Source organism: Nomascus leucogenys, chromosome 5 (genome assembly GCF_006542625.1).
Source record: "Nomascus leucogenys isolate Asia chromosome 5, Asia_NLE_v1, whole genome shotgun sequence".
Taxonomy (NCBI): domain Eukaryota; kingdom Metazoa; phylum Chordata; class Mammalia; order Primates; family Hylobatidae; genus Nomascus; species Nomascus leucogenys.
In genome coordinates this window covers 37,952,011-37,979,413 of record NC_044385.1, presented here as the reverse complement: position 1 = coordinate 37,979,413, position 27,403 = coordinate 37,952,011, and the positions used below count along the sequence as shown (strand labels likewise).

At 37.5% G+C, this 27,403-nt stretch overlaps 1 protein-coding gene across 3 annotated transcripts in view; it reads left to right on the top strand.

Moving 5' to 3' along the window:
- The window catches only part of OMA1 (OMA1 zinc metallopeptidase), a 277,007-nt gene that overhangs the window by 48,806 nt on the left and 200,798 nt on the right, over positions 1-27,403 (top strand). The window contains exon 9 of one of the 3 annotated variants that reach the window (XM_003265141.3): positions 23,475-23,931. The exons of the other annotated variants lie outside the window; for them this stretch is intronic. Coding sequence (XP_003265189.1) covers positions 23,475-23,684 — 210 coding nt within the window. The 3' untranslated portion in view covers positions 23,685-23,931. Of the gene's footprint in view, positions 1-23,474; positions 23,932-27,403 lie in introns of those variants that run through there. 3 annotated transcript variants of the gene reach the window in all.

Here is a 27,403-nt window from a genome sequence, read left to right as displayed (position 1 = left end):
ACTATTCTGTATTCTATTGCTGGGGAATGAGCAAGGAACAAAACAGTCTGTTCTCTTGGAGTTAACATTCTAGTTAGGTAATGCAAATAAGAAACAAACATATAGTATGCCAAGCAATAATAAGTACCTTGAGAAAAAAAGCAGGTTAAAGGTATTAGAGAGGGGTGGGCAGCAGAGAAGGGGTACTAGTCTATGTTCTGTTGTCAAGGAAGGCCTCACTAATCAGAATCCGGAAGGAAGCACGGGAGCAAGTCCTTTAGCTGTCTGGAGGGAGAGAGAGCCTTTCAGGCTGAGGAAGCAGGTGATGCAGAGAACCTAAAGTCAGCGTATGTTTGATGTGTTCAGGGAATAGCAAGGAAGACTTTGGGGCTGAATGGAGTAAGGGAAGGGAAGAACAGTTCAAGATGAGGTGAAAGGGGACCAGACCACGAAGGATCTTCTAAGCCATTGTAAGGACTTGACTTTCACTTCAAGTGATAGGGGAAGCTAGTTGAGGATATTGAGCAGAGGAGTGACTTGATTTGACTCATGTTTTATTGTGATCACTGGCATTATTGTGTGGAGAATAGACTAGTCGGGCAACGGTGGAGTCAGGGAGATTTTTTAGGAGACCCTTATAATCCTGGTAGGAGATGATGGTGGCTTGGACCAAGATATCTGGTAGCAGAAAATGGGGAAAGAATCAGTCAGATTCTGGATATATTTTGAAAGGAGTGATGACAAGATTTGTTGATAATTTAGGCATACTTTGTGCCTTTTGTGAGCATTGAGGACAACCAAGCATGGCTTCTTAACACCTATTTTAGTTTGTTCGGGTTGCAATAACAAAATACCATAGACTGGGTGGCTTATAAACAACAGAAACTTACTTCTCACAGTTTGGAAGGCTGTGAAGTCTTAGATCCAATTTCCAACAGATTTGGTGTCTGGTGAGGGCCCACTTCCCAGCTCATAAACAGCCATCTTCTCCTTGTAACCTCAAATGGTAGAAGGGGCAAAGGAGTTCTCAAAAGCCTCTTTTATAAGGGTGCTAACCCATTCATGAGGGCTCCACCCTTATGACAATCGCCTCCCAAAGGCGCTTACCTCCTGATACCATCACATTGGGAGTTGAAATTTCAACATATAAATTTTGGCGGGACACAGACATTCACTCTATATCAGCACCTATCTTAACTAGATTTCATTTATATTCTTAATTTGAAAAAAAATATTTGAGAAAGAAATAGCAGTGAAATTTACCTGATATAATATGTAGTAATTATTCCTCTTAAAAGGGCAGTATAGGCATGGGACATTATGTATTTCTTCAGTAACTGACTTGTACTGAGGATCACTGACTGTAAGAGGGTCCTTCATGCTATCCAAGGCCCCCGGGACTTTATCACATCCTGGGAGACCTGGGCCTGTCTCTAAAGCAATAATAACAATATTATTTTCTCTTGGATTTTTTTTCTTTTTATTTTTGCTCAGTGTAATTCTAAAAATATGTGGTTTGTTTGATTAGATAATAAATTCTGTTAGCCAACTTTTCATGTGAAGACTCCTAAACTCTGAGTTGTCATTTCATCATCAAATTACTAAGCATCTTCAGAGAGGTAAAAACTGTGCTTTAGAGATGTCTTTAAAATAATAATGAATTGATTAGTGAGTAGGAAGAAAAATGGCTAGAGAAACAAATGTTATTTGGGAGCCAATGATGAAGACAAAGACGTGAAACATTTTTCTTCTAAAAATAAACTATCCTAGTTCAGAAACTTAATTTGAAAACCGCATATAATTTCTTATATTCCCCACCCCAAGTGATTAAATTCAATTTGAAAATAATAAAACTCTATTGCAATATTGTGAATAACTCAGTGGTTGAAGTGAAACTGATAGTACAAGGGTATATTGTTAATTAAAATATACAGTCATAACTCAAAGATTGGAATTCCCTATTATTGTAGTCTAATTTCTGACATATAATGAAAGAAGGCAGTTTCTCAGGCAGTATATAGAATTATGTGAGCCTATATACTACTACTACATTTTAAAATTATATTTTATGTAGCATGCTCTAGTGAGTATGTTATGTTCTACCTAAGGTTCCTGTCTTTTGACATCTCTAGCAGTATGGTGAAGTTATGTTCCCCTCAAAGGCAGTTGAGAACACAGCACTAGAGAGCACAGACAAATCGAGGCCAGAGATGAAGATTTCAGGGTTTCAGAGTCATCTAAAAAGAAGTGATAGTTGAAGCAATGAGAATGGATGAGTTCATATAGGAAGTGATTAGAGAAAAAGATCAAAGTAACAGTGTTACATATTTTCCACATTTAATAGGTGGGAGGAAGACAGAGCCTGTGTTGGATCAGATTCATAGGAGAACCAAAAAAGCAGGATTCTGTGGTTCTGTGATTAGAACAGAAATTTTGGTCATTTTGATTTTTAAACTTTAGCTTATTGAAGATTATATATTTTTATTTCTTATTGGATCCCTTGCATATCATCACAAAAATGTATTGTTTCTTACTATAGCTTATCGACTTTTAAAATGTTTTAAATTTACACTTTATGCATTCAACAAGTATTTATCAGTCACCTGTTATATGCCAGGTTGTAGGTGATGTGAAATAAATAGACAAAAATCCCTGTCCTCATGAAGCTTATTCTGCAGTAAAGGGAGACAGTAAATTCGGTGCTGGGAGCGGGAGTAGGGCGCAGTGGGGAGGGAGAGGCAGCTCTCTCATGTCTCTTCTTATAAAGCTTCTAATCCTATTGGATCAGGACCCCACCCTTCAGACCTCATTAAACCTTAGTTACCTCCTTTTAGGCCTTATTTCCAAATACAGTTACACTGGAGGTTGGGACTTCAAAATATGAATTTTAGAGGAACACATGAGTCCTTAGCAGACAGTTATGTGTGAGCAGAGATGGGAGGGTTGCAGGAATAGCAGTGTAAAATGGGGTCATTCAGCAATCAAAGAAGGTTTCATTGAGAAGCTGATACTTGAACACAGATTTGAAATAAGTGAAGGAACCAGGCTTGTGGCTGTCTTGGGGAAGAGTACAAGGCTGTGGGGCAAGAGCAACAAGAAGAAAACCAGTGTGGGTGGAATGGGGTGAGCAAGGGAAGCGGGAGAGCATGGGCCTTATCACTCCTGTAAGGACTTTGGCATTTGTTCACAGAGATGGGACACTAGTGGAGGGATTTGAGCAGAGGACTGAAGGAGTGACAAGGTCAGTTATGTTTGAAAACGATGTGATCTATGGCTCCTGCAAAACAGTACCATAATATAATTTTGGATCATTTTAGCATAATATATTGTTCAGAAAATAGATGAGTTCCTTTCTTGCTTTAAGTCAAGATAACCCATCGCATTAGAAAAAAAAGCAAACCTTTGCTTTTTTAAATGTGAATTTCAAGATAAAACATGTATAAATTGCCTAAATATAATCTTGTGATCCATTAGCATTTAAAAAGGATAAATACAGGTTTGTAGCAATATTACTTGTAGTTAATAAGCTGATATGTTATAATTTTCTTTACTTGAAATAATCAGTTAAACACATATTCCACATATTTTGGTTATCGTAACAACTTGGATGAAAAAATGAAGAGCAGATGTTGTATCAATTTCTTGATGTTTAATAGTATGACAGTTTTAAAATTATAGTTACACTGTTCGGACTTTATGTATATTATAATTTGTCCTTGAAAGACACCTTATTTAACTTTTTTCTATAAAGATTGTTATAAAATATGAATAGATGTGAATAAGAGAAATCTGCTTCAAAGATTTATTTTAAAACTGAAAACATTTAGACTGAATTTCTTATTCTCCACTTCACTTATCAACCCTGTTTCTCTCCACCATCCCCTCTTTGTTGAGTGAAGGGTAAGGAGAATGATAGAATGTATAGGAAAAATATTTAATTTGAACTTACTCATTGTTTATGGTTATGTTTATAATCATAATTTGAATAGGATATATTTTTAAATGTTTTTAGAGCTTTCAATTCTGGCTTTATTCAGAAACTTTAAAAAATCTTTATCAAATTCACTTCATTCAATTTTTAGATAACAATCACTTGGTGGCTGCATTCATATTAATCTCATGTTATTTTGAATCCTTTACACTTTCAGGAAGCTAGGGGTTTGAACTCGTATAAATCATTCTTACACGTTTATAATTGGACAAAGTAAATGAATAAATCATTAATATTATACATCTCATGAGCAGAAAATATGAGAGGGTTTAACATTGAAGTGAAATGTTGTTGGCCAGTGTACACAAACATACACTGTTCACCTTACCGAATTTCATTTTGTCTGACATAGAGAGTGTTGAGGAAAAGGCAAATATCATAGCAGCTACTGTAATTGAATTGGCTTCTGAATCATATAAAGCCAGGAAGTCTGACAGTAACATTGTCTAAACCCTTAAAAAAACATTATGGTGCATGTGATGTGTATCTACTTGAGGTTGAAATGAATGGGCTATTAGAAAAAATTGCTTTTGTGGGGAAAGGGGAAAGTAATGATATTTTAGAAAAACATGCTAAAAAATAGAGGTGATTTTTTTCCCCCTTGAAATGTCTTGCTTTCTGTTTTCAAAGGAAACTTTTAATCCAATCGTGAAGACTCTCTGGCATTAGTTTTTTTCCATTTTTTTCTTTTTTTTTTTAAAACTTACTTTTATTTTTTGTGAATAAGTAATTGACGTTTTACTTGATATGTAATACCTGTCAGAATACTGATGGGTATTAGCAGTTGTTTCGTAAATACTTTAGTTGTTACTGGGAATAAATATAGCCACTTTTTTTTAATACAAGTGTTTATTTTCTATTTACGTTAACTAATTTTAAAAATTTTTATATATTTATGGAGTCCAGCGTGATGTTTCAATATCTGTATACATTGTGTAGTGGTTAAATCAAACCAACTAACATATTAATCACTTCACGTACTTACTTTTTGTGGCAAGAATGTTTAAAATCTATTCTCAATTTTCAAATATACAGTACATTTTTATTAACTGTAGTAACAATGCTGTATAGTAGATCTCCAGAAGCTACTTTTCCTAACTGAAAGTTTGTACTTTTTAATATCCGTCTATCTATCTATTTATCTATCTATCTATCTGTCTAGAGTCTGGCTTTGTTCCCTAGGCTGGAGTGCAGTGGTGGAATCATAGCTCACTGCAGCTTTGAAAGTCCTGGGCTAAAGCAGTTCTCCCACTTCAGCCTCCAGAGTAGCTAGGACTATAGGAATGTGCCACAATGCCTGGCCTTTTTTTTTTTTTTTTTTTTTTTTTTTTTTTTTTTTTTTTTTTTTTTTTTTTGTGGAGATGTGGTCTTGCTACGTTGCACAGGCTGGCGAAACTTCATACGTTTTGACCAACACCTCCCGATTCCTACTCCCCGATCCCCAGCCTGTGGTAATCATTGTTCTACTCACAATTTCTCTGAGTTGGACTTTTTTAGATTCCATATATAAGTGAGACCATATACTATTTTTCTTTCTGTACCTGGCTCATTTCACTCATTTCACTGGAAGCATAATGTCTTCCAGATTTATCCATACTGTTGCAAATGGTAGGATTTTATCACGTTCATATTTTAGGAATGGTTGATTATAAAATGTTTTTATAGGTTTGTTTGAAAACCTTTCCTAATTATTTTATCATTCCAGAGGATGATTGTCCTATGTCAAGGTGGCCTTAATTTTTAATTTTTTATATTTACTTTAAATTATTTACTTCAGTTATTTATACTTATTTACTTTAGAACACTTCAAAAATTAGTCAGACTCCAATTTCCATTGCAGTGTTTGTGAAAGGAAATGAAATGAATTAAAGAATAATTTTTTTAAAAGGTGAAATCATGAATCATTCAAATATAAAATGAACACATCTCTGAGATTTTATTTAACTCATTAATGAGGGAAACTGTAATATGTTACAACTAGTTCAAAAGAGAATTCAAGAAACATAGATATATAGGCAATAAAGAATGCTGAAATGACTTAGAGATTTCCTTTATAGAGTTTTTGTTCTGTTAATAAGTAGCCATATAGGCATTATCCTTGTTGTATTTCTTTTCTGTCTTTTAAAGTAGTTACCCACTATTCTCACTAATTTCTGTTAAATCTATTGCATAGTGAGTCTTTGGATTAGGGCCATTGACACCTAACTCCTTAGGCCTTCTGAAAAGTATATGCTTGCTTTTAGAAATTAAGGGAGAGAGTTGGAAATAGAGGTGGTAGTAAAGGGACTAGTTTCATTTTCCAGGAGAAATATTTAAAATTTAAACCTCTCGTGAGCCATTTAGAACTAAAAACATAGTTGTAAAATCAAGGGTGAAGTTATAGGAATGCAAAAATGGTAGAGGAGAATGGAAGACAATGGAAAAGGTTTTTTTTTTTTTTAACTTTTAGTTTTACCATTATTATAAATGTTTAAAACACATGTCAAGATAGAGAATAATTTGAATAGCTTAATGAGCCCCTATTTTTCACTCACTGATACTGAACAGTATAATCCTTTTGTACACTTGCTTCATCTGTCCCATCTCTCTGTTTTTCTCAGAAGTATTTTGATATAAAGCCCAGATATCAGGGCTTTATAGGGGAGGAGAAAATAATTTTCTCTCTATGCTTCATAGTTCTTAGTTGAGATGAACCCCTGTATTAAAAGACAGATTAACAAGAGGGAAATGGAAGCTTTTTAGCATGTATACTTCCTGTATACCTGGGAGATACCCATGGAATGAATAATTCTCTAAGAGGTGGCTTTGAGTTCAGGCGTAAATACCATCTTCAGCTGAAACTAAGACAGAAAGGTGTAGGGAAAGCCACGTTGTAGAGAGGTAGTCAGGAAAAGCAGTGAGCAAGGGTAAGATTTGTTAGGTAGATTGTACCTTCTTTGTTGATAAGAGTTTCCAGTGATTTACAGTCATCTTTCTCTTCCTGGTACAGAGAGGGAGACCACACTTGCAAATTAGAGATTTCCTTCATAGCTACATATTTCTCTGAGAAAAGGGTAACTTCTTCCTGTTTTCAGAACTTCCCCTGTGTCTGCTATTGCCCAAAATAATTAGTAGAAAATAACTCTTATGCTAAAGAGGCATATTTGGGGTTTGGCATAGTCTGGTCTCCTGGAGTCTTATTTTGGAATGATATGTCCTGAACTCCGTCAACTTTAGTATGCATTTCAGAAAGTAGTATCATTTTCTTCCATAATCATAATATTATCATGCCTAAGGAAACTCATAGTAATTCCTTAAAATTACATATTCTGTCTACATCAGATTTCTGTATCTCAGCAGTGTTAGAGTTGGCCTGTTTAAATTAGGATACTTCATGATCCACACATTGCATTTGGTCCTTACATCCCTAAAGTCCTTTTGACTTTAGGACAGTACACCCCTCCCTTTTGTTTTGTTTGTTTTAAAACTTGTCATTGAATTGGTGAGTACATATAATCCCACATTGTAGATTCTGGATTAACTTGATTGCTTCTTTGTGGTATTTCTAACTTGTTTCTATATATACCTGTAAATAGAGATTAAATTTTGGGAAGGATATTTTATAGGTGATGCAACTAAGCTTCATAGTGCTTTGCATTGGAAGTCTCTTAATACCTGGCTGCCCCACATCTGGTGATGCTGAAGGCCATCAGTGGGTTGGATGGTGATGGCCTGGTTCTTTGTTTGTAAAGGTGGTTTTCTTCCTTGTGGCCAGCAAGTGATTGTGGGGTGATAATTTAGCACCACCCTGCAAATAATCAGTTTTCAAACAACCTGAAAACTGTGTCTTCATGAGAAATCCACGTAGAATCTATTTAGAACTCAGACCAGCCAAATTAACCCTAATGGAATAAAAGATGTTGCAGACACTTTTCTCTTATTCAAGAATAGACTTAAGAGGTAGGTAAGAGAGACTTTTAAAAAATCAGAACGGTTAAGTGTACAAGAGTTGGAAAAACAGAGTTGAAAGGAAAAATGAGGATAATCTTATTTAAAAGATTATTGAGTATCTAAGTGCCTTTAATAACTCCACAAGGACCCTCATGTAAACTAAATTCAGCAGCAGCAACACAAAACAAAGCCTCTGAAATACTCATTGTTCTGCAGTGAGATAAGCTTTAAAGAGCAGAAATATGAAAAACAAAACGAAATCTCAGGTCAAACTTAAAAATGTTACTTTATGGGAGAGGACAGGCAAGGTGGCAAGAATATAGAAGCAGTGCCACCTGAAGCTGGCATGATAAGATTGATTTAACTGCACTGAAAGTGACAGAAGCTGAAAGAGTGACTTTACAAATGTAAGATAAATCCATTTCAGAAAACTGTTAAACTTGTGAATTCAACAGAGAAGCTGTAAAACTTTCGGTGGAGGCTGTAAAGAGCAGAATTGATACCCCAGAGCGAAGACTCATTGATGTGGAAGATAGAGGAACATAGCACAACCAAGTTAAAATGCCCAAAGCCAAAAAAAAAGTCTAAAAAAATGAAAGAATATTGAAAAGGCACCAGGAAATCCAAGCTGCATATAACAATGGGAAAGATACATTTGTACATGTCTTCATTTCTTTGATTGTGGTTTCTGTATCACATTTTTTTATTTAGTTAACATTTCTCAAGATGGGTTTTTAGGAGATTCCCAGAGTATCATCCATGAGAAGCCCTGAAATGACAAGCTTAGATATTTAAACTTATGAAGTGTTTAATCTTCATTGCAAAGACAGGCTCTTACAAGCTACCTAGGTAAAAAGACAAAACTTAAAGACATACAAGAGTAAGAATGACTTTGGACCTTGCTTTTCATAAGTATAAGGAAGATATTTCTTTCCTCCTAAGTTCTTATACTTCTTGCTGTTGGAGGAAGTGTAAGAGTTTAGGAGGAAAGAAACAAAACAAACAAAAAACAATGGCACTAATACACTTTGGTATGATATCTAGAAAAACTAACTTTTTTTTTTATGGTAGAAGATGCTTAGTAAATGAAACACATAGGACAATATATCAGTGAAGTGCTTGGTTGCAACAGTGCTCTTTCCAGAATCTACTGACAATCAGGAATTAGATAAAATGTACAGTTTTGTTTGTTTAAATATAATTATAACTAGCTTGCACCCTGCCATTGTTAGAAAACCACAGATCAAGTAAGGAACTACCAAATAATTCAGCTGAATAATATGAAAAATAAAATTTAAGTGGCATAAGAAACTAAATCCTAAAAAAAGGACTGTATTTTCTTTTTTTATTATTATTATACTTTAAGTTTTAGGGTACATGTGCACAACGTGCAGGTTTGTTACATATATATACATGTGCCATGTTGGTGTGCTGCACCCATTAACTCGTCATTTAACATTAGGTATATCTCCTAATGCTATCCCTCCCCCCTCCCCCCACCCCACAACAGGCCCCGGAGTGTGATGTTCCCCTTCCTGTGTCCATGTGTTCTCATTGTTCAATTCGCACCTATGAGTGAGAACATGTGGTGTTTGGTTTTTTGTCCTTGTGATAGTTTGCTGAGAATGATGGTTTCCAGCTTCATCCATGTCCCTACAAAGGACATGAACTCATCATTTTTTATGGCTGCATAGTATTCCATGCTGTATATATGCCACATTTTCTTAATCCAGTCTATCATTGTTAGACATTTGGGTTGGTTCCAAGTCTTTGCTATTGTGAATAGTGCTGCAATAAACATACATGTGCATATGTCTTTATAGCAGCATGATTTATAATCCTTTGGGTATATACCCAGTAATGGGATGGCTGGGTCAAATGGTATTTCTAGTTCTAGATCCCTGAGGAATCGCCACACTGACTTCCACAATGGCTGAACTAGTTTACAGTCCCACCAACAGTGTAGAAGTGTTCCTATTTCTCCACATCCTCTCCAGCACCTGTAGTTTCCTGACTTTTTAATGATCTCCATTCTAACTGGTGTGAGATGGTATCTCATTGTGGTTTTGATTTGCATTTCTCTGATGGCCAGTGATGATGAACATTTTTTCATGTGTCTTTTGGATGCATAAATGTCTTCTTTTGGGAAGTGTCTGTTCATATCCTTCACCCACTTTTTGATGGGATTGTTTGTTTTTTTCTTGTAAATTTGTTTGAGTTCATTGTAGATTCTGGATATTAGCCCTTTGTCAGATGTGTAGATTGCAAAAATTTTCTCCCATTCTGTAGGTTGTCTGTTCACTCTGATAGTAGTTTCATTTGCTGTGCAGAAGCTCTTTAGTTTAATTAGATCCTCTTTGTCAATTTTAGCTTTTGTTGCCATTGCTTTTGGTGTTTTAGACATGAAGTCCTTGCCCACGCCTATGTCCTGAATGGTGTTGCCTGGGTTTTCTTCTAGGGTTTTTATGGTTTTAGGTCTAACATTTAAGTCTTTAATCCATCTTGAATTAATTTTAGTATAAGGTGTAAGGAAGGGATCCAGTTTCAGCTTTCTACATATGGCTAGCCAGTTTTCCCAGCACCATTTATTAAATAGGAATCCTTTCCCCATTTCTTGTTTTTGTCAGGTTTGTCAAAGATCAGATAGTTGTAGATATGTGGCATTATTTCTGAGGGCTCTGTTCTGTTCCGTCGGTCTATATCTCTGTTTTGGTACCAGTACCATGCTGTTTTGGTTACTGTAGCCTTGTAGTATAGTTTGAAGTCAGGTAGCGTGATGCCTCCAGCTTTGTTCTTTTGGCTTAGGATTGACTTTGTGATGCGGGCTCTTTTTCAGTTCCATATGAACTTTAAAGTAGTTTTTTCCAATTCTGTGAAGAAAGTCATTGGTAGCTTGATGGGGATGGCATTGAATCTATAAATTACCTTGGGCAGTATGGCCATTTTCACGGTATTGATTCTTCCTACCCATGAGCATGGAATGTTCTTCCATTTGTTTGTATCCTCTTTTATTTCCTTGAACAGTGGTTTGTACTTCTCCTTGAAGAGGTCCTTCACATCCCTTGTAAGTTGGATTCCTAGGTATTTTATTCTCTTTGAAGCAATTGTGAATGGGAGTTCACTCATTATTTGGCTCTCTGTTTGTCTGTTATTGGTATATAAGAATGCTTGTGATTTTTGCAGATTGATTTTGTATCCTGAGACTTTGCTGAAGTTGCTTATTAGCTTAAGGAGATTTTGGGCTGAGACGATGGGGTTTTCTAGATACACAATCATGTCATCTGCAAACAGGGACAATTTGACTTCCTCTTTTCCTAATTGAATACCCTTTATTTCTTTCTCCTGCCTGATTGCCTTGGCCAGAACTTCCAACACTATGTTGAATAGGAGTGGTGAGAGAGGGCATCCCTGTCTTGTGCCAGTTTTCAAAGGGAATGCTTCCAGTTTTTGCCCATTCAGTATTATATTGGCTGTGGGTTTGTCATAAATAGCTCTTACTATTTTCAGATACGTCCCATCAATACCTAATTTATTGAGAGTTTTTAGCGTGAAGGGCTGTTGAATTTTGTCAAAGGCGTTTTCTGCATATGTTGAGATAATCATGTGGTTTTTGTCTTTGGTTCTGTTTATATGCTGGATTACATTTATTGATTTGCATATGTTGAGCCAGCCTTGCATCCCAGGGATGAAGCCCACTTGATCGTGGTGGATAAGCTTTTTGATGTGCTGCTGGATTTGGTTTGCCAGTATTTTATTGAGGATTTTTGCATTGATGTTCATCAGGGATATTGGTCTAAAATTCTCTTTTTTTGTTGTGTCTCTGCCAGGCTTTGGTATCAGGATGACGCTGGCCTCATAAAATGAGTTAGGGAGGGTTCTCTCTTTTTCTTTTGATTGGAATAGTTTCAGAAGGAATGGTACCAGCTCCTCCTTGTACCTCTGGTAGAATTCGGCTGTGAATCCGTCTGGTCCTGGACTTTTTTTGGTTGGTAAGCTATTAATTATTGCCCCAATTTCAGAGCCTGTTATTGGTCTATTCAGAGATTCAACTTCTTCCTGGTTTAGTCTTGGGAGACTGTATGTGTCCAGGAATTTATCCATTTCTTCCAGGTTTTCTAGTTTGTTTGCATAGAGGTGTTTATAGTATTCTCTAATGGTAGTTTGTATTTCTGTGGGATCAGTGATGATATCCTATTTATCATTTTTTATTGCATCTATTTGATTGTTTTCTCTTTTCTTCTTTATTAGTCTTGCTAGCAGTCTATCAATTTTGTTGATCTTTTCAAAAAACCAAGTCCTTCATTGATTTTTTGAAGGGTTTTTTGTGTCTCTATTTCCTTCAGTTCTGCTCTGATCTTAGTTATTTCTTGTCTTCTGCTAGCTTTTGAATGTGTTTGCTCTTGCTTCTCTAGTTCTTTTAATTGTGATGTTAGGGTGTCAATTTTAGATCTTTCCTGCTTTCTCTTGTGGGCATTTAGTGCTATAAATTTCCCTCTACACACAGCTTTGAATGTGTCCCAGAGATTCTGGTATGTTGTGTCTTTGTTCTTGTTGGTTTCGAAGAACATCTTTATTTCTGCCTTCATTTTGTTATGTACCCAGTAGTCACTCAGGGGCAGGTTGTTCAGTTTCCATGTAGTTGAGTGGTTTTGAGTGAGTTTATTAATCCTGAGTTATCGTTTGATTGCACTGTGGTCTGAGAGACAGTTTGTTATAATTTCTGTTCTTTTACATTTGCTGAGGAGTGCTTTACTTCCAAGTATGTGGTCAATTTTGGAATAGGTATGGCGTGGTGCTGAAAAGAATGTACATTCTGTTGATTTGGGGTGGAGAGTTCTATTAGGTCTGCTTGGTGCAGAGCTGAGTTCAATTCCTGGATATCCTTGTTAACTTCCTGTCTCATTGATCTGTCTAATGTTGACAATGGGGTGTTAAAGTCTCCCATTATTATTGTGTGGGAGTCTAAGTCACTTTGTAGGTCTCTGAGGACTTGCTTTATGAATCTGGGTGCTCCTGTATTGGGTGCATATATATTTAGGATAGTTAGCTCTTCTTGTTGAATTGATCCCTTTACCATTATGTAGTGGCCTTCTTTGTCTCTTTTGATATTTGTTGGTTTAAAGTCTGTTTTAGCAGAGACTAGGATTGCAACCCCTGCCTTTTTTTGTTTTCCATTTGCGTGGTAGATCTTCCTCCATCCGTTTATTTTGAGTCTATGTGTGTCTCTGCACGTGAGATGGGTTTCCTGAATACAGCACACTGATGGGTCTTGACTCTTTATCTAATTTGCCAGTCTGTGTCTTTTAATTGGAGCATTTAGCCCATTTACATTTAAGGTTAGTATTGTTATGTGTGAATTTGATCCTGTCATTGTGATGTTAGCTGGTTATTTTGCTCGTTAGTTGATGCAGTTTCTTCCTAGCCTTGATGATCTTTACAATTTGGCATGTTTTTGCAGTGGCTGGTACCGGTTGTTCCTTTCCATGTTTAGTGCTTCCTTCGGGAGTTCTTTTAGGGCAGGCCTGTTGGTGACAGAATCTCTCAGCATTTACTTGTCTGTAAAGGATTTTATTTCTCCTTCACTTATGAAGCTTAGTTTGGCTGGATATGAAATTCTGGGTTGAAAATTCTTTTCTTTAAGAATGTGGAAGGGCTGGGCATGGTGGCTTATGCCTGTAATCCCAGCACTTTGGGAGGCTGAGGCGGGCGGATCACAAGGTCAGGAGATCGAGACCATCCTGGCTAACTTGGTGAAACCCCATCTCTACTAAAAATACAAAAAAAATTAGCTGGGCATGGTAGCGTGTGTCTGTAGTCCCAGCTACTCGGGAGGCTGAGGCAGGAGAATGGCGTGAACCCAGAAGGCGGAGCTTGCTGTGAGCCGAGATCGCGCCACTGCACTCCAGCCTGGGTGAGAGTGAGACTCCATCTCAAAAACAAAACAAAACAAAACAAAAACACAAAAAGAATGTTGAATATTGGCCCCCACTCTCTTCTGGCTTGTAGAGTTTTCTGCTGAGAGATCCGCTGTTAGTCTGATGGGCTTCCCTTTGTGGGTAACCCAACCTTTCTCTCTGGCTGCGGTTAACATTTTTTTCCTTCATTTCAACTTTGGTGAATCTGACAATTATGTGTCTTGGGAGTTGCTTTTCTCGAGGAGTATCTTTGTGGTGTTCTCTGTATTTCCTGAATTTGAATGTTGGCCTGCCTTGCTAGATTGGGGAAGTTCTCCTGGATAATATCCTGCAGAGTGTTTTCCAACTTGGTTCCATTCTCCCCATCACTTTCAGGTACACCAGTCTGATGTAGATTTGGTCTTTTCACATAGTCCCATATTTCTTGGAGGCTTTGTTCGTTTCTGTTTATTCTTTTTTCTCTAAACTTCCCTTCTCGCTTCATTTCATTCATTTGATCTTCCATCAGCGATACCTTTTCTTCCAGTTGATCGAATCGGCCACTGAGGCTTGTGCATTCATCACGTAGTTCTCGTGCCATGGTTTTCAGCTCCATCAGGTCCTTTAAGGACTTCTGTGCATTGGTTATTCTAGTTAGTCATTCATCTAATCTTTTTTCAAGATTTTTAACTTCTTTGCCATGGATTCGAACTTCCTCCTTTAGCTCAGAGTAGTTTGATCATCTGAAGCATTCTTCTCTCAACTCGTCAAAGTCACTCTCCGTCCAGCTTTGTTCTGTTGCTGGTGAGGAGCTGCGTTCCTTTGGAGGAGGAGAGGCACTCTGATTTTTAGAATTTTCAGTTTTTCTGCTCTGTTTTTTCCCTATCTTTGTGGTTTTATCTACCTTTGGTCTTTGACGATGGTGACGTACAGATGGGATTTTGGTGTGGATGTCCTTTCTGTTTGTTAGTTTTCCTTCTAACAGACAGGACCCTCAGCTGCAGGTCTGTTGGTGTTTGCTAGAGGTCCACTCCAGACCCTGTTTGCCTGGGTATCTGCAGCGGTGGCTGCAGAACAGCAGATATTGGTGAACAGCCAATGTTGCTGCCTCATCATTCCTCTGGAAGTTTTGTCTCAGAGGAGTACCTGGCCGTGTGAGGTGTCAGTCTGCCCCTACTGGGGGGTGCCTCCCAGTTAGGCTATTTGGGGGTCAGGGACCCACTTGAGGAGGCAGTCTGTCCGTTCTCAGATCTCAAGCTGCATGCTGGGAGAACCACTACTCTCTTCAAAGCTGTCAGACAGGGACATGTAAGTCTGCAGAGGTTTCTGCTGCCTTTTGTTTGGCTATGCCCTGCCCCCAGAAGTGGAGTCTACAGAGGCAGGCAGGCCTCCTTGAGCTGCAGTGGACTCCACCCAGTTCGAGCTTGCTGGCCACTTTGTTTACCTACTCAAGCCTCGGCAATGGCAGGCGCCCCTCCCCTAGCCTCGCTGCCACCTTGCAGTTTGATCTCAGACTGCTGTGCTAGCAATGAGTAAGGCTCTGTGGGCATAGGACCCTTCAAGCCAGGTGCGGGATATAATCTCCTGGTGTGCCATTTGCTAAGACCATCGGAAAAGTGCAGTATTAGGGTGGGAATGACCCGATTTTCCAGGTGCCGTCTGTCACCCCTTTCCTTGGCTAGGAAAGGGAATTCCTTGACCCGTTGCACTTCCCGGGTGAGGCGATGCCTTGCCCTACTTCGGCTCACGCTTGGTGTGCTGCGCTGACAGTGCTGCACCCACTGTCCGATAATCCCCAGTGAGATGTACCCGGTACCTCAGTTGGAAATGCAGAAATCATTCGTCTTCTGCGTCACTCATGCTGGGATCTGTAGACTGGAGCTGTTCCTATTCGGCCATTTTGGCTCCACCAGGAATATATTTTCAAATACACATCTTTCATGAAAATATTGATCATAAAACTTGGACAAAAATATCTGTACATAATATAAAAATGTTATGTTCTCATTCATAAGTGGGAGCTAAGCTATGAGGATGCAAAGGCATAAGAAGTATACAGTGGACTTTGGGGGCTCAGGGGAAACAGTGAGAAGGGGGTGAAGGTAAAAGACTACACACTGGGGTCGGGTGCAGGGGCTCATACCTGTAATCCCAGCACTTTGGGAGGCCGAGGAAGGAGATACCTGAGGTCGGGAGTTCAAGACCAGCCTGGCCAACATGGAGAAACCCTGTCTCTGCTAAAAATACAAAAATTAGCAAGGCATGGTGGCTTGTGCCTGTAATCCCAGCTACTCGGGAGGCTGACGCAGGAGAATTGCTTGAACCCGGGAGGCAGAGGTTGTGGTGAGCTGAGGTTGCGCCAATGCACTCCAGCATGAGCTACAAGAGTGAAACTCCATCTCAAAAAAAATGACTACACATTGGGTACAGTGTACACTGCTTGAGTGATGGGTGCACCAGAATCTCAGAAGTCACCATTTAAGAACTTTTTCATATAACCGAACACCACCTGTTCCCCAAAAACCTGTTGAAATAATAAATAAATAAATAAATAAATAAATAAACAAACAAACAAAAAGTTATGGTTCCAATCATCAGAACATAGTATAGTAAAATTAATATAACAAAAATTAAAAGATGGATAACCACATGAAAATTAAAATTCTGCACATGTAAAGCAAGAGAGAAATCTATAGACAATAAGAGGATGCCTTGTAATCAATGAACTTTATAATGATGTAGTTATTTTCATGAGTTTTTACTAAATCTGTATTGAAAGAAAATTTTATCAGTTTAAATATCTATATTAGAAAAAGAGAAAAGAAATATAGAACTATAAATGTCTCAAATAGCGAAAATATAATTAATAAAATTAAGCAGAAATAAGCAAAATGACAGTAGTTGATTCTTTGGGAAATTTAGTCAAAGTCATAATCATTAGATTAGTTAGACAAAGAATAAAATGTAAATAGGATCAAGAGAAGAGGTACGGTAACATGCAAGAAAACTAAAATATTTGAGAGAATGTTATTTTTAGTTAGATGATGTTAATTAATAGCTCAGGTCAAAATCAGAAGTAATTAAAGTGTATGTGTGTTGAGCGGGGAGGGGAATTGCCAGAGTGGATGCAGCTAGGAGTAGAAATTATAGCTAGAATGAAGCTTCTCAAATTAATTTTAGAAAGAAGTAAGGTATAAATAAATCAAATTTTAAAAACTGTATTAGAACCCATAGAGTCATAATAAATTAGCAAAGAAAAGGATGCCTAGCCCTGATGGGATTTAATTTGGAGAATTTTTTCAAAAGTTCAGAGAACAATTGCCTAGTTACTAATTAGTTCTACCTTCAAAATGTAGAAAGGTATGTTATTAAGTTTCTGATTCATTTTACGAGCATAAATGATTTTGTTTTGACAATTTGATAAAAACAGTAACTTTAAAAGAATTTATGGGCTGGGGTCATTAATTGACAATACGATATTATATTACAGTAATTATTTACTGTGAGCAAGTTAATTATCCTCAGATGCATGAGCAGCATCATAAAAGAAAAGCTATTAAAACAGAAGAGGAAATCTAGGACTCATCTTCAGTTCTTCTTTCCTTCACTTCTGTATCCTATTCATGAAAAAATCTTCTTGACTGCTTCAACAAGTACATTAAGAATCCGTGCCCTTCTCAACTTTGCCACTGCTCCTTTCCTAGTAAAAGTCACCATTATCTCCTCCCAAGTTACCGCAGTCATTTCCGGTTGTCACTTTTCACCTCACGATGTCACGTTTCACCTCAACTCCTAACAACCTATTTTCAGTATGTAGCCAGAGTGATCATTGTAATGTCCTTTCCTTGGTTAAAACCCTCTAGTGGTTTCTCATTTAACTTAGAATAAAAATCCAAACTCTTCCTCTGTCTTCCAGGCACGTAATTTGGCCATTGCCTGGCTCTCCCACTTCACCACATGCCCCTTTCCTTAGGCTTTCCTTGGTCTAGGAAACATACAAGACCAGTGTATGTTCCCCATTAAGCTAGTGTCCTCCTTACAGCTCCTCTACTTGCTGATTTCTCTGTCTGAAACATTCTTCCCTCAGTTCTTTAGGCAAATGTCACTGTCCTGGGGAGGCTTTCTCTGATCCCATAATCTTAAATCGCCTCCCTTCCATGTACTCATTGTCCGTCCAACACACTTCACTCTTTAGTTTCTTCATGTACTTGACTAAAATTACCTTATTTGTTTATTGGCTTTTACCCTAGTGTGTAAGGCCTTTGTACACTGCTGTATCCATAGTATCTATGACAAGTTGAGATGCTTAGTGAATATTTCTTAAATGATTGCATGATGTGTAATAATAGGCAGGATAAGCAATGTAATAGTGGGTGAAAAATAGAAAAATTGGCAGTAGAATTGAACAGTACTTCCACTCCCTTATAGAAATTTAGCATGTAGGAAATTAATAGTTGGTAAGGGGAGAAAGATGGTCACAGGAAATAGTAATATAAAGATAACAGTGGTCTTAGGAGTCTTGGGTTTTAATTCTGACTCAGCCATCTGACTTGGAGAAAGTTACCTAATCCAACCTTTAGTTTTTCTTCATATGTGAAATCAGGATAGCAATATCTCCTAGATGTTGGATGTATGTACTTGTGCATTTCTGTAAGTAAGGTCCTGCTGCCTTCTCTCCCTTGTCCCCCTCTCTTTGGCATAGACACTTTAATGATAAGTATTTTATGCCAGGCCCAAGATTTCAAAAGTGGTTCAAATTCCAATGTCAATTTAGATGTGTAAAATACCTCACACAGTGAAAGGCACATAGAAAGTGAACAGTAGATGTTAGTTTCTTTCACTTATAGTTGTAGTCTTTAGGCTGGCTAATTCTATATTTAACTTCAAATCTTCCTCAGGATTCTCAGAACCATATATTCTTGCTATTAAAATACATTCCTGCTTTTTCTTAAACCGTAAACTCCTAAGAGTATTTTCTCTATGACATTTATCATAGTGATTTATTCATAGCTGGTGTTCTATAAATGTTTGTTTAAAATTTAGCATGTGTTTGTTAAGTGCCTATTATGTGCAGTGCATGGAGTTAAACAAAGTAAAGGAAGTGGAAAGACATTCTAGCTATATGGTAGGAAAATTTTGCTCACTTTTGAAGAGATGAAGGTATATTTAATAAGATAGATTAGAATTTATAAAAATAAAAAGACATTGGCACCCTGAAATGTATAAAATGAATATGGAAAGGAAAGGAAAAAAGAAAAAATAAGTTACCAAGACATCCAATAGAATCTTACTATGCAAAGTAGATGAAGAGTTGATAGAAATATGTATGGTCATAACAGGATTCTGCTTGATAGATAGTTGGGGAGGAGAAACAGTTCACACATGAAGAAGCAGTGATAGAAAACCTGTATGAAGAACATATAGTGTTTCTAGCAATTAAAGAAACCTAGCTCAGACATCTCCAAAGTACATTTATTCAGTAAAAAATTTACTCACGAAGTATCATGCGGTGCAAAAAAGCATGAGCACAAAAAGCATGTAGGGCAAAAGTAGTAAAAACAAAACAGGTTCTAAACGCAGCTTTTTTACTTCCAGGCCAGCTTTTTTTTTTTTTTTTTTTTTTTTTTTTTTAATAGTAGACTCTGTTTTATTTTTAGACTCTAAAGCCTCAACTTTTAGGTTGAGTAGAAGGTATAGAGATTTCCCTTATGTATCTGTCCCCGCATACTCACAGCCTCCCATACCATTAAAAGCCCAATGCCAGAGTGATAATATTAGTTACAATTGATGAACCTATGTTGACCCATCATTATCACCCAAAGTCCATTAGGGTTCACTCTTGGTGCTGTACATTCAGTGCATTTTGATAAATGTATAATGACATGTATCCACCATTATAGCATCATGCAGAGTAGTTTCACTGCCATAAAAATACGCTCTGTGCTTACTCATTCCTCCCTCCCCCTAGCCCCTGGCAACCACTGATCTTTTTACTGTCTCCATAGTTGTGCCTTTTCCAGAATATCATATAGTTGGAATCATGTAGCCTTTTCAGATTGGCTTTTCTGTCTTAGCAATATGCGCTTAAGGTTCCTCATATCTTTTAATGGCTTGATAGCTAATTTCTTCTTAGATCTGAATAATATTCTTTTGTTTGGATATCCCACAGTTTATCCGTTCACCTATTGAAGGACATCTTGGTTATTTCCAAGTTTTAGCAAATAAAGCTGTTAAAAACATTTACCAAGCCAGCTTTTTGTTCCTTGCCCGGCATTTAACTTCTCTGAGACTCAGTTTCCTCATCTGTAAAATTGAGCTGATATTTTCTAAGGATTCTGAGGTTTGAAATTATGTAGTTATCTAGATAAAAGTCATGAAATCTTATGTGAATAACTGTGAATAACTCAAGTATGCCTGTATTGCTGGTGACATTAAAGGTTGATAAAGCCTTTCTGGTAGAAAGCAGTTTGGGCCTATATAACAAAAATTATAATCTACCTGTGCTTACTCTTTGATCAGATCATTCTATTTTGGGTGTTAGACTTCACGTATCTCCAAATGGAGATGAGAAAATAAGATTTTTTTAAAGAAAAGTTTTTATAGCAGGGTAATTTATAAAAGCCAAATAGACACAACTGTGGGAACAATTCTAATGCCCAGTAACGGAGAAATACAAAGTAAATTACATGAGGGCATGGACCATGACTGTTCCGACCAATGTGTACCTAGCACCTTGCTCACTGTGGTGTTCTAAATATTTGTTGTATTAAAAAGACTGCATAAGAGAATTTAAGGAAAAGAGAAGAGTTTTTACTGAATACATAAAGATCATAGGGGATGGCATCCTATTCCTCTCTTTGTTGCTTTGCATCTCTCATTGCCACACTCGGCCGTGCCAGTTGTTACCTGCTGGACTCCATACTCTTCCCCCTTTACTGATGCCAGTGCAGTGCTTAAACATAGGCACTACACTGATATAGCAGCCATGACAGGTAAACTTCTCACTTGGGAAAGAAAATTAACATGGTTGTAAAGGAGCTAATGCAAGAGTGACCGTATGTCCTAATTTTGCAGAGACAGTCAAGGCTCATGCCTGATGTCTCAGTGCAAATCTCGCTAGCATCTCATTTCATTCTCAAAGGTATCCCAGTGTGGACAGTAGGTCACCATTTAGCTGAGGGTCTGACTTTCTGTTTACTTAAGTGCTGTAAGTGCTATAGTTGGGAAACATTTTCTTGTTATGTCAATTCAGTTTACTTAAACATTTACTTAACACTCAGTAGATATAAGGAAATCTTAAATCTGCTGTGAAATACAAAGAAAAATAAGACAAGGCCACTGCCACTGAAGAATTTCACGTTAAGTAATGCTTTTTCAAACTCTCCAGCTTACCTTGGTAACTCAGAGCCTCATCAGAGCTAGAAGTGCTCCTAGACCCAAGCTTCTGCCCTGACCCCATTCACTTAGAGGACGTCTTTCTGGCTCGCTTCTGACTACAAGTCCCTCTCTCCTGTGGGACTCCATGAAATGTTAGCATACAAGAACCTGTGTCCCTACCACACCCAACTCAGGGTATCTGGAATAATGGAATTCCTTACCCAGACATGTTTGAGCCTGCTTTCAGGGCCCATCTGGACCTCTTCCTTGAACACATGCACACAAGGACCTTTACAGTACCAGATAAGCTAGGGCTGGGAGAGGGGGCAGATGACAGGCTAGTGGCAAGAGATACACTGTAAGCTCCCTGCAATCTTACATGTTCTGAAATTCAAGAATTCTAATTTTGTACCTGGACTTCCAGGTAATTTCGAATGTGTATTCCTCAAAGTAGGAGAATAGAAGAGATTTTATGTAGTAGTGTATTAGCTTGACTTACTGCTTTTAGGTGTTTAGAGACGTGGTATCTGGGCCTCCATTTTCATTCTTTCCACTGGACCCCACAAATAGTAGAGCAGGCTGTTTAGAGTAAAATTTAAAATCCTTAGCATGACCTGTGAGGTCCTACATAATCTGCTCCTGCCCTCCACCCTCCTCCACTTGGCTGTACCCGCTTCTTCACTGTTCCAGAACACCCCAGGCACACTCCCATCTCCCTTGTACTCGCAGCTCCCTCCTGGAATGGTTTTTCCCTAGGTTGCCACATGGTCTCTTTCCTCATGTCCTTCAGGTCTGTCCCCCTCTTGACCCCCAAAGTCATTATCCTATCAGTGAGGCCTTGCCTGGATAGTCTTTCTAAGATTTTACCGGTCCCTCAAACACTGTCTCCTTTACTGCCTTATTTACTTCCCTTAAGACACGTCAGTATCAGAAAGCCAGAAGTAGTAAAAGCTTTTCCCCTAAATGTCTTTCTTTTAAAACTCCTAAATATTAAGACCATTTATCCTTAAAAATTATTTTGGTTCTTATATCTTAAAATTATCCATATACCCACTTTGAAGAGTTAAATAGTTCTAAGGCTAGTTACTTAAATCAGCAGCCAGTCCCTCGACCCTGCCATCAGATTCAGGGGTAACTATTTCCAGTTCTATTGGACGATTCTTTTAGTATTTCCCATTGTGTCTAAATAACATGCTTATGTTGCTACGTTCTAACTTCAATGTTGGGCCTTAATTATTTTCCACCTTACAGGATGAGATGTAAGCCCTCTCTTGCCAGTATCACACCCTGTGCATGTGCACACACATGCAGCTCTCCCCTTCTCAGTATGATGAAATTGTACTTTTTGGTTTCATCAAGATTTGGTATTTTAAACTGTAAGCACTAGTCATAGCTGAGCCCCATAGTACAGTGTGATTACTTTTCTTCCTTTGCAATGTTTTATTTTTCCTGGAGTTAAAAATTGTCATGATTTTGATTTGTTTACTTTTCTAGGTATATTAGTCCATTCTCATGCTGCTAATGAAACATACTTGAGACTAGGTAATTTATGAAGGAAAGAGGTTTAATTGACTTACAGTTCCATATGGCTGGGGGCGGCCTCACAATCATGGTGGAAGGCGAATGAGGAGAAAAGTCATGTCTTACATGGCGGCAGTCAAGAAAGCATATGCAGGGGGGAACTGCCCTTTATAAAACCATCAGATCTCGTGAGACTTAATCACTGTCATGAGAACAGCATGGGAAACACCCGCCTCCATGATTCAGTTACCTCCCATGACATGTGGGAATTATGGGAACTGCAATTCAAGATGAGATTTGGGTGGAGACATATCCAAACCATATCACTAGGTTATTAGCATCAGTTTTACCCAAGACTGTATCAGTTATGTATATCTTTTTTCAGTATATTCAGTCATCTATGTTCTGCAGTTTTTCTTGAAAAAATCTCTCATAGAGCCTTTTTAAATCTGAATGATTCTCAGGTCTGCTAGAGTTTAACTGAAACCACAGAGGTATCTCTAAGATTTGTTTACCCTCAAAACAGCATTTGGGCAGTTGTTACAGATTATTAATACTATTGTTGTTGTTTTTAAAATAATACTATTTGACCAAATCATGAAAACAACTGTTCACTGTAGATTTTTCAGTGGTTCTCTTTTATGTGTTATAATCAAGATACCTTTTATTAAAAAAATACAGAATGCATTCTTTATTTTACATGGAGCATATTAGGGATTACTGAAACAATCTGAATACATTGATGTATATATAGTTTTTTTTATTTTATTATTTCTTTATAGGCTCTCAAAATTAGAGAGATGTGTAATTGTCCACCACTATCTAATCCAGACCCTCGATTACTATTCAAACTCAGCATGAAGCATTTTCTTGAAGAATCAGAGAAAGAAGACCTAAATATCACGAAGAAACAGAAAATGGATACTCTTTCCATTCAAAAACAGGAGCAAATACCATTAACATACATAGTTGAGAAAAGAACTGGCAGTTGAATTAAAATTTATGAGACACAAGATATATGAAGAATGTTGCAGTCCTTATCATTTTATGTTACTTTTTAAAAAATGATGTTTGAAGTGAAAAAAGAAAAGGATATTCAGGGTCAAATCATGTACATTACAGATATTATCTAAATTCTTCTAGAATTTATTTTTCATGAAATATTGACGTATTTTAATCTTTGTTAAAATATCTTCAATGAGGAAAATGTCACAGAATAAATTTATATTACACATTTTACTCTGTCTTCTACTTGCTTTTGATTTAGAAGGCAGACCCCTAGTGGATGAGAAATGAGCCCATACAGTAGTTTTTATTGTAGAGAAGGTTTCAACTGAGCCTAAACTGGATTTCTAAGTCTGGGTCGTTATGATGAAGTGGGAAACAGTCTGAAGGTATCTGTTTGCAGGAAATAGTTTGCATTGGGGTGTGATTATGTGGAAAAGGGGGCCTCAGGATAGAGAATTTCCTTGTCTTCACCTGTGGATGACTGGAGAAAATGCTACTGGCAGAAGCCATTTTCATAGGGAGGCAAAAGAAGTACAGTTTGTGGTTCAGATGACAAAGCAAGAAACAGAATTGGGGATTTCCACAGAGACACAGCCTGTTCCTGGTGCACCGAAGTCTTAACAGAAGGTTATGTCATTTGGTTGCTCCATGAGATTACCATTTGGGAATCTCAGGTTCCCAGAGAAGAAAAAGAGGCAAAGGCAAGGCACTGTCCCATCAAAAGAGGCTGAGGCAAGACACTGTCCCCAAGTTGACCTTCCTGAGCAGCAGATATCAACAAGAGAACTGGAGGAAAACGACAAGAGAAGCAGCACAAGACACACCTCCAGTGGTGCCCAGAAATTGCTTCATTATATAAAAGTGGAAATACGAGTTATTTAATATTTGTATTCCCAAACTAGTGAAGTCTAGTGATGCTTAGGCTATATTTCTAAGAAGGGCATTTTTCTTGAAATACATTATATTAAATAAATATTTTCTTAGAGAATTAAAGAGGAAAGGGACTACTTTGTATTGTGTATCTACTATGAACTGGGCCCTGTGTTTATCTTTATTCCATAACCCTACTAGGTTTTATTATTCTCACTTTACAATGACAGGCTTGGAGAAGTTACATAATATATCCAGTGTCTCTCACCTAGATAGAACAAAGCTGAGTCTATCTGACTACAAATCTGTCCATTTTTTCACAACTCTCAGATATCTAAGACCAAGCTATCAAGACAAGGAACAAAGTATTCTCAGTTGTTCATTAGCTTCCCCACATATGGCTTCAATGTAAGTAAAAATCTCATCATTATGAAATCAGGGACCACTTGTGTTTTCTGAAGGTTGATTTTATAGGTTCTCCTCTCAGACCCTTCTATCAAAATTGACATGAAAAGTGTAAGATGAGGCAGTGTAGGAGAGTAGAACCTCTCCCCCTGCCTGTGAAAGCCTGTGAAATCTCATTTGGGATGTGTCCTGACATTATTAAATCTTCTTAGACAAAATATCTAGTTGTTAAGAAGACAGGTTCAGAGGCTGTTTATGTTTCTCAGGGCTCATTATACATTACTTGTAAGGAATTTCCTGATCTGCACACAAGACAACATTGGTCATGAAGAGGTTCACATTAACTATTCTCCATATAATCATTTTTTACACTCCTTGTGACTGGAGTATTGTAAAAGGCACTCCATAACATATAAAGATACTTGGAGAATGTCACCTAAAGGTAAACAGTAAAACACAGCATTAGATTTTCCTGCAGATTTCCTAGGAAAATAATGTAGCAAAGACCTACTTTTTCTTCCATCCCATTGTCACTTCTAATTGTGTTGTTCAGACTTGCTAGAAACATATATAAGTTGACACCATGTCAGAAAGAGCAGAGATAATATCTTTATAGTATATGAAAAAGATTTTTTTAACCAGTGGAATTAAATGTAAAAGAAATGTTACAGTTCAGCTCAATGTTTTAGAAGAAATTAAATAGCAGTTGAAATACAAGATGTATATATATACTTTAAATTTTATATGGAAATAAGCTGTATGTTCTACACTTAGTTGCAGAACTACTTTGTTCCTGTCAATACTTTTCATGTGCCTGTAGGATTTAGATGTTAGGCTGGTTAACTTAATTGTTAGGAGCATGATGCTAATAAATCCGAGACACAAACTCAACCTGATCTTTTCTATAATTCAGATAGCGTGAGACTATCCTCTAAAACTAAAGGACAGTGTGTATATTTACTGCTATATACTTATAATGCTTTGCACATTATAGGCATTCAATTAACATTGACACTGTACAATAATTATCTGTTGAAAGGATTGAAAAAAAGGAGAAACAATCATACTCTGTAAAATCTTCTGTAGTTGTGGAACCCTGGACAAGTCACACAAACTCTCTAACCTTCATTTCTTAATTGTAAAATGGGGACAAAAAAAAATCATCCTGGGTTGACCAATGACCAAGTGAAATGATATACTTAAAGCATTTAACACAAAGTCTAGAGCTGCAAATGTAATAAAAATTGTTACCATATACTGAATGCATACTTTGTACTATTAGTCCATTTTCACTTTGCTATAAAGACATACCCGAGACTGGGTAATTTATAAAGAAAAGGGATTTAATTGACTCACAGTTCCACATGGCTGGGGAGGCCTCAGGAATCTCATAATCATGGTGGAAGGGTAAGAGGCATGTCTCACATGGTGGCAGGCAAGAGAGAGTGAGTAAGAGCAGGGAAAACTGCCCCATAAAACCATCAGATATGGTGAGAACTCACTCACTATCAGGAGAACAGCATGGAGGAAACTGCCCCCATGATTCAGTCACTTACCTTTCTTGATACATGGGGATTACAATTTGAAATGAGATTTGGGTGGGGACACGGAGTCAAACCATATCAACTATGTGTGGTGCTAAGCATTTTTCAAGCACTGTTGAACCCCACAGTGACCCTATTTATGGTAGGCATTCTATTCTACTATGCCCTATTACAGATCATGAAACTGAAGTTTAGAGGGGTAATGGAAGTTGCTCAAGGTTACATGGTGTTTTTCTTAGGTTTTTTTACTTGTAAGAACAAAGGAACCAACACAAACCCAACCAAGAAAATTTATGGCCTCAAACTGACAGAAAGGCCCAGAAGTATGCTGCTTCAGGCACAGTTTAATCCAGGGGATCATGATAGTATCAGAGCAAGGACTCTTCTTTCTTTGCAATCTTTCTCACCTGTTCCCTGGTGATATCCAGATGGCTGCCAGCAGCTCCTAGGGTTGCATGCTTTCACATCCAGCTGGATGTGTGCCTGACTCACACCCCAGCTATTGAAACAAAGCCTTTAACACTCTAACTGCATCCTTGAAGCAATCGCCATGGCAGGGGATGGCATTATCTTGATTGGCTTGGACCTATCAGGATCCAACATTCGAGCTGAGGATGGGTACGAGTCAACACCACCCAAGCAGAATGGCTACTGCATGGTAGGAGAGATGCAACCACGGGGCTTACAAAGTAAGTGGCAGAACTAGAATTAAAACCTAATGTTTATCCTTTCAGCAGGCAAAGAAACAAGATAATTCCTTGACAATTTTATCTGAAATGACATTTAATCTGATAAAAAAGTAGCTTAAATTTTATATTGATATGATAGCAAATTTTCATTAGCATATTTGCTTTATCGTTTACAAGGGGTTTTTTTTGTTTGTT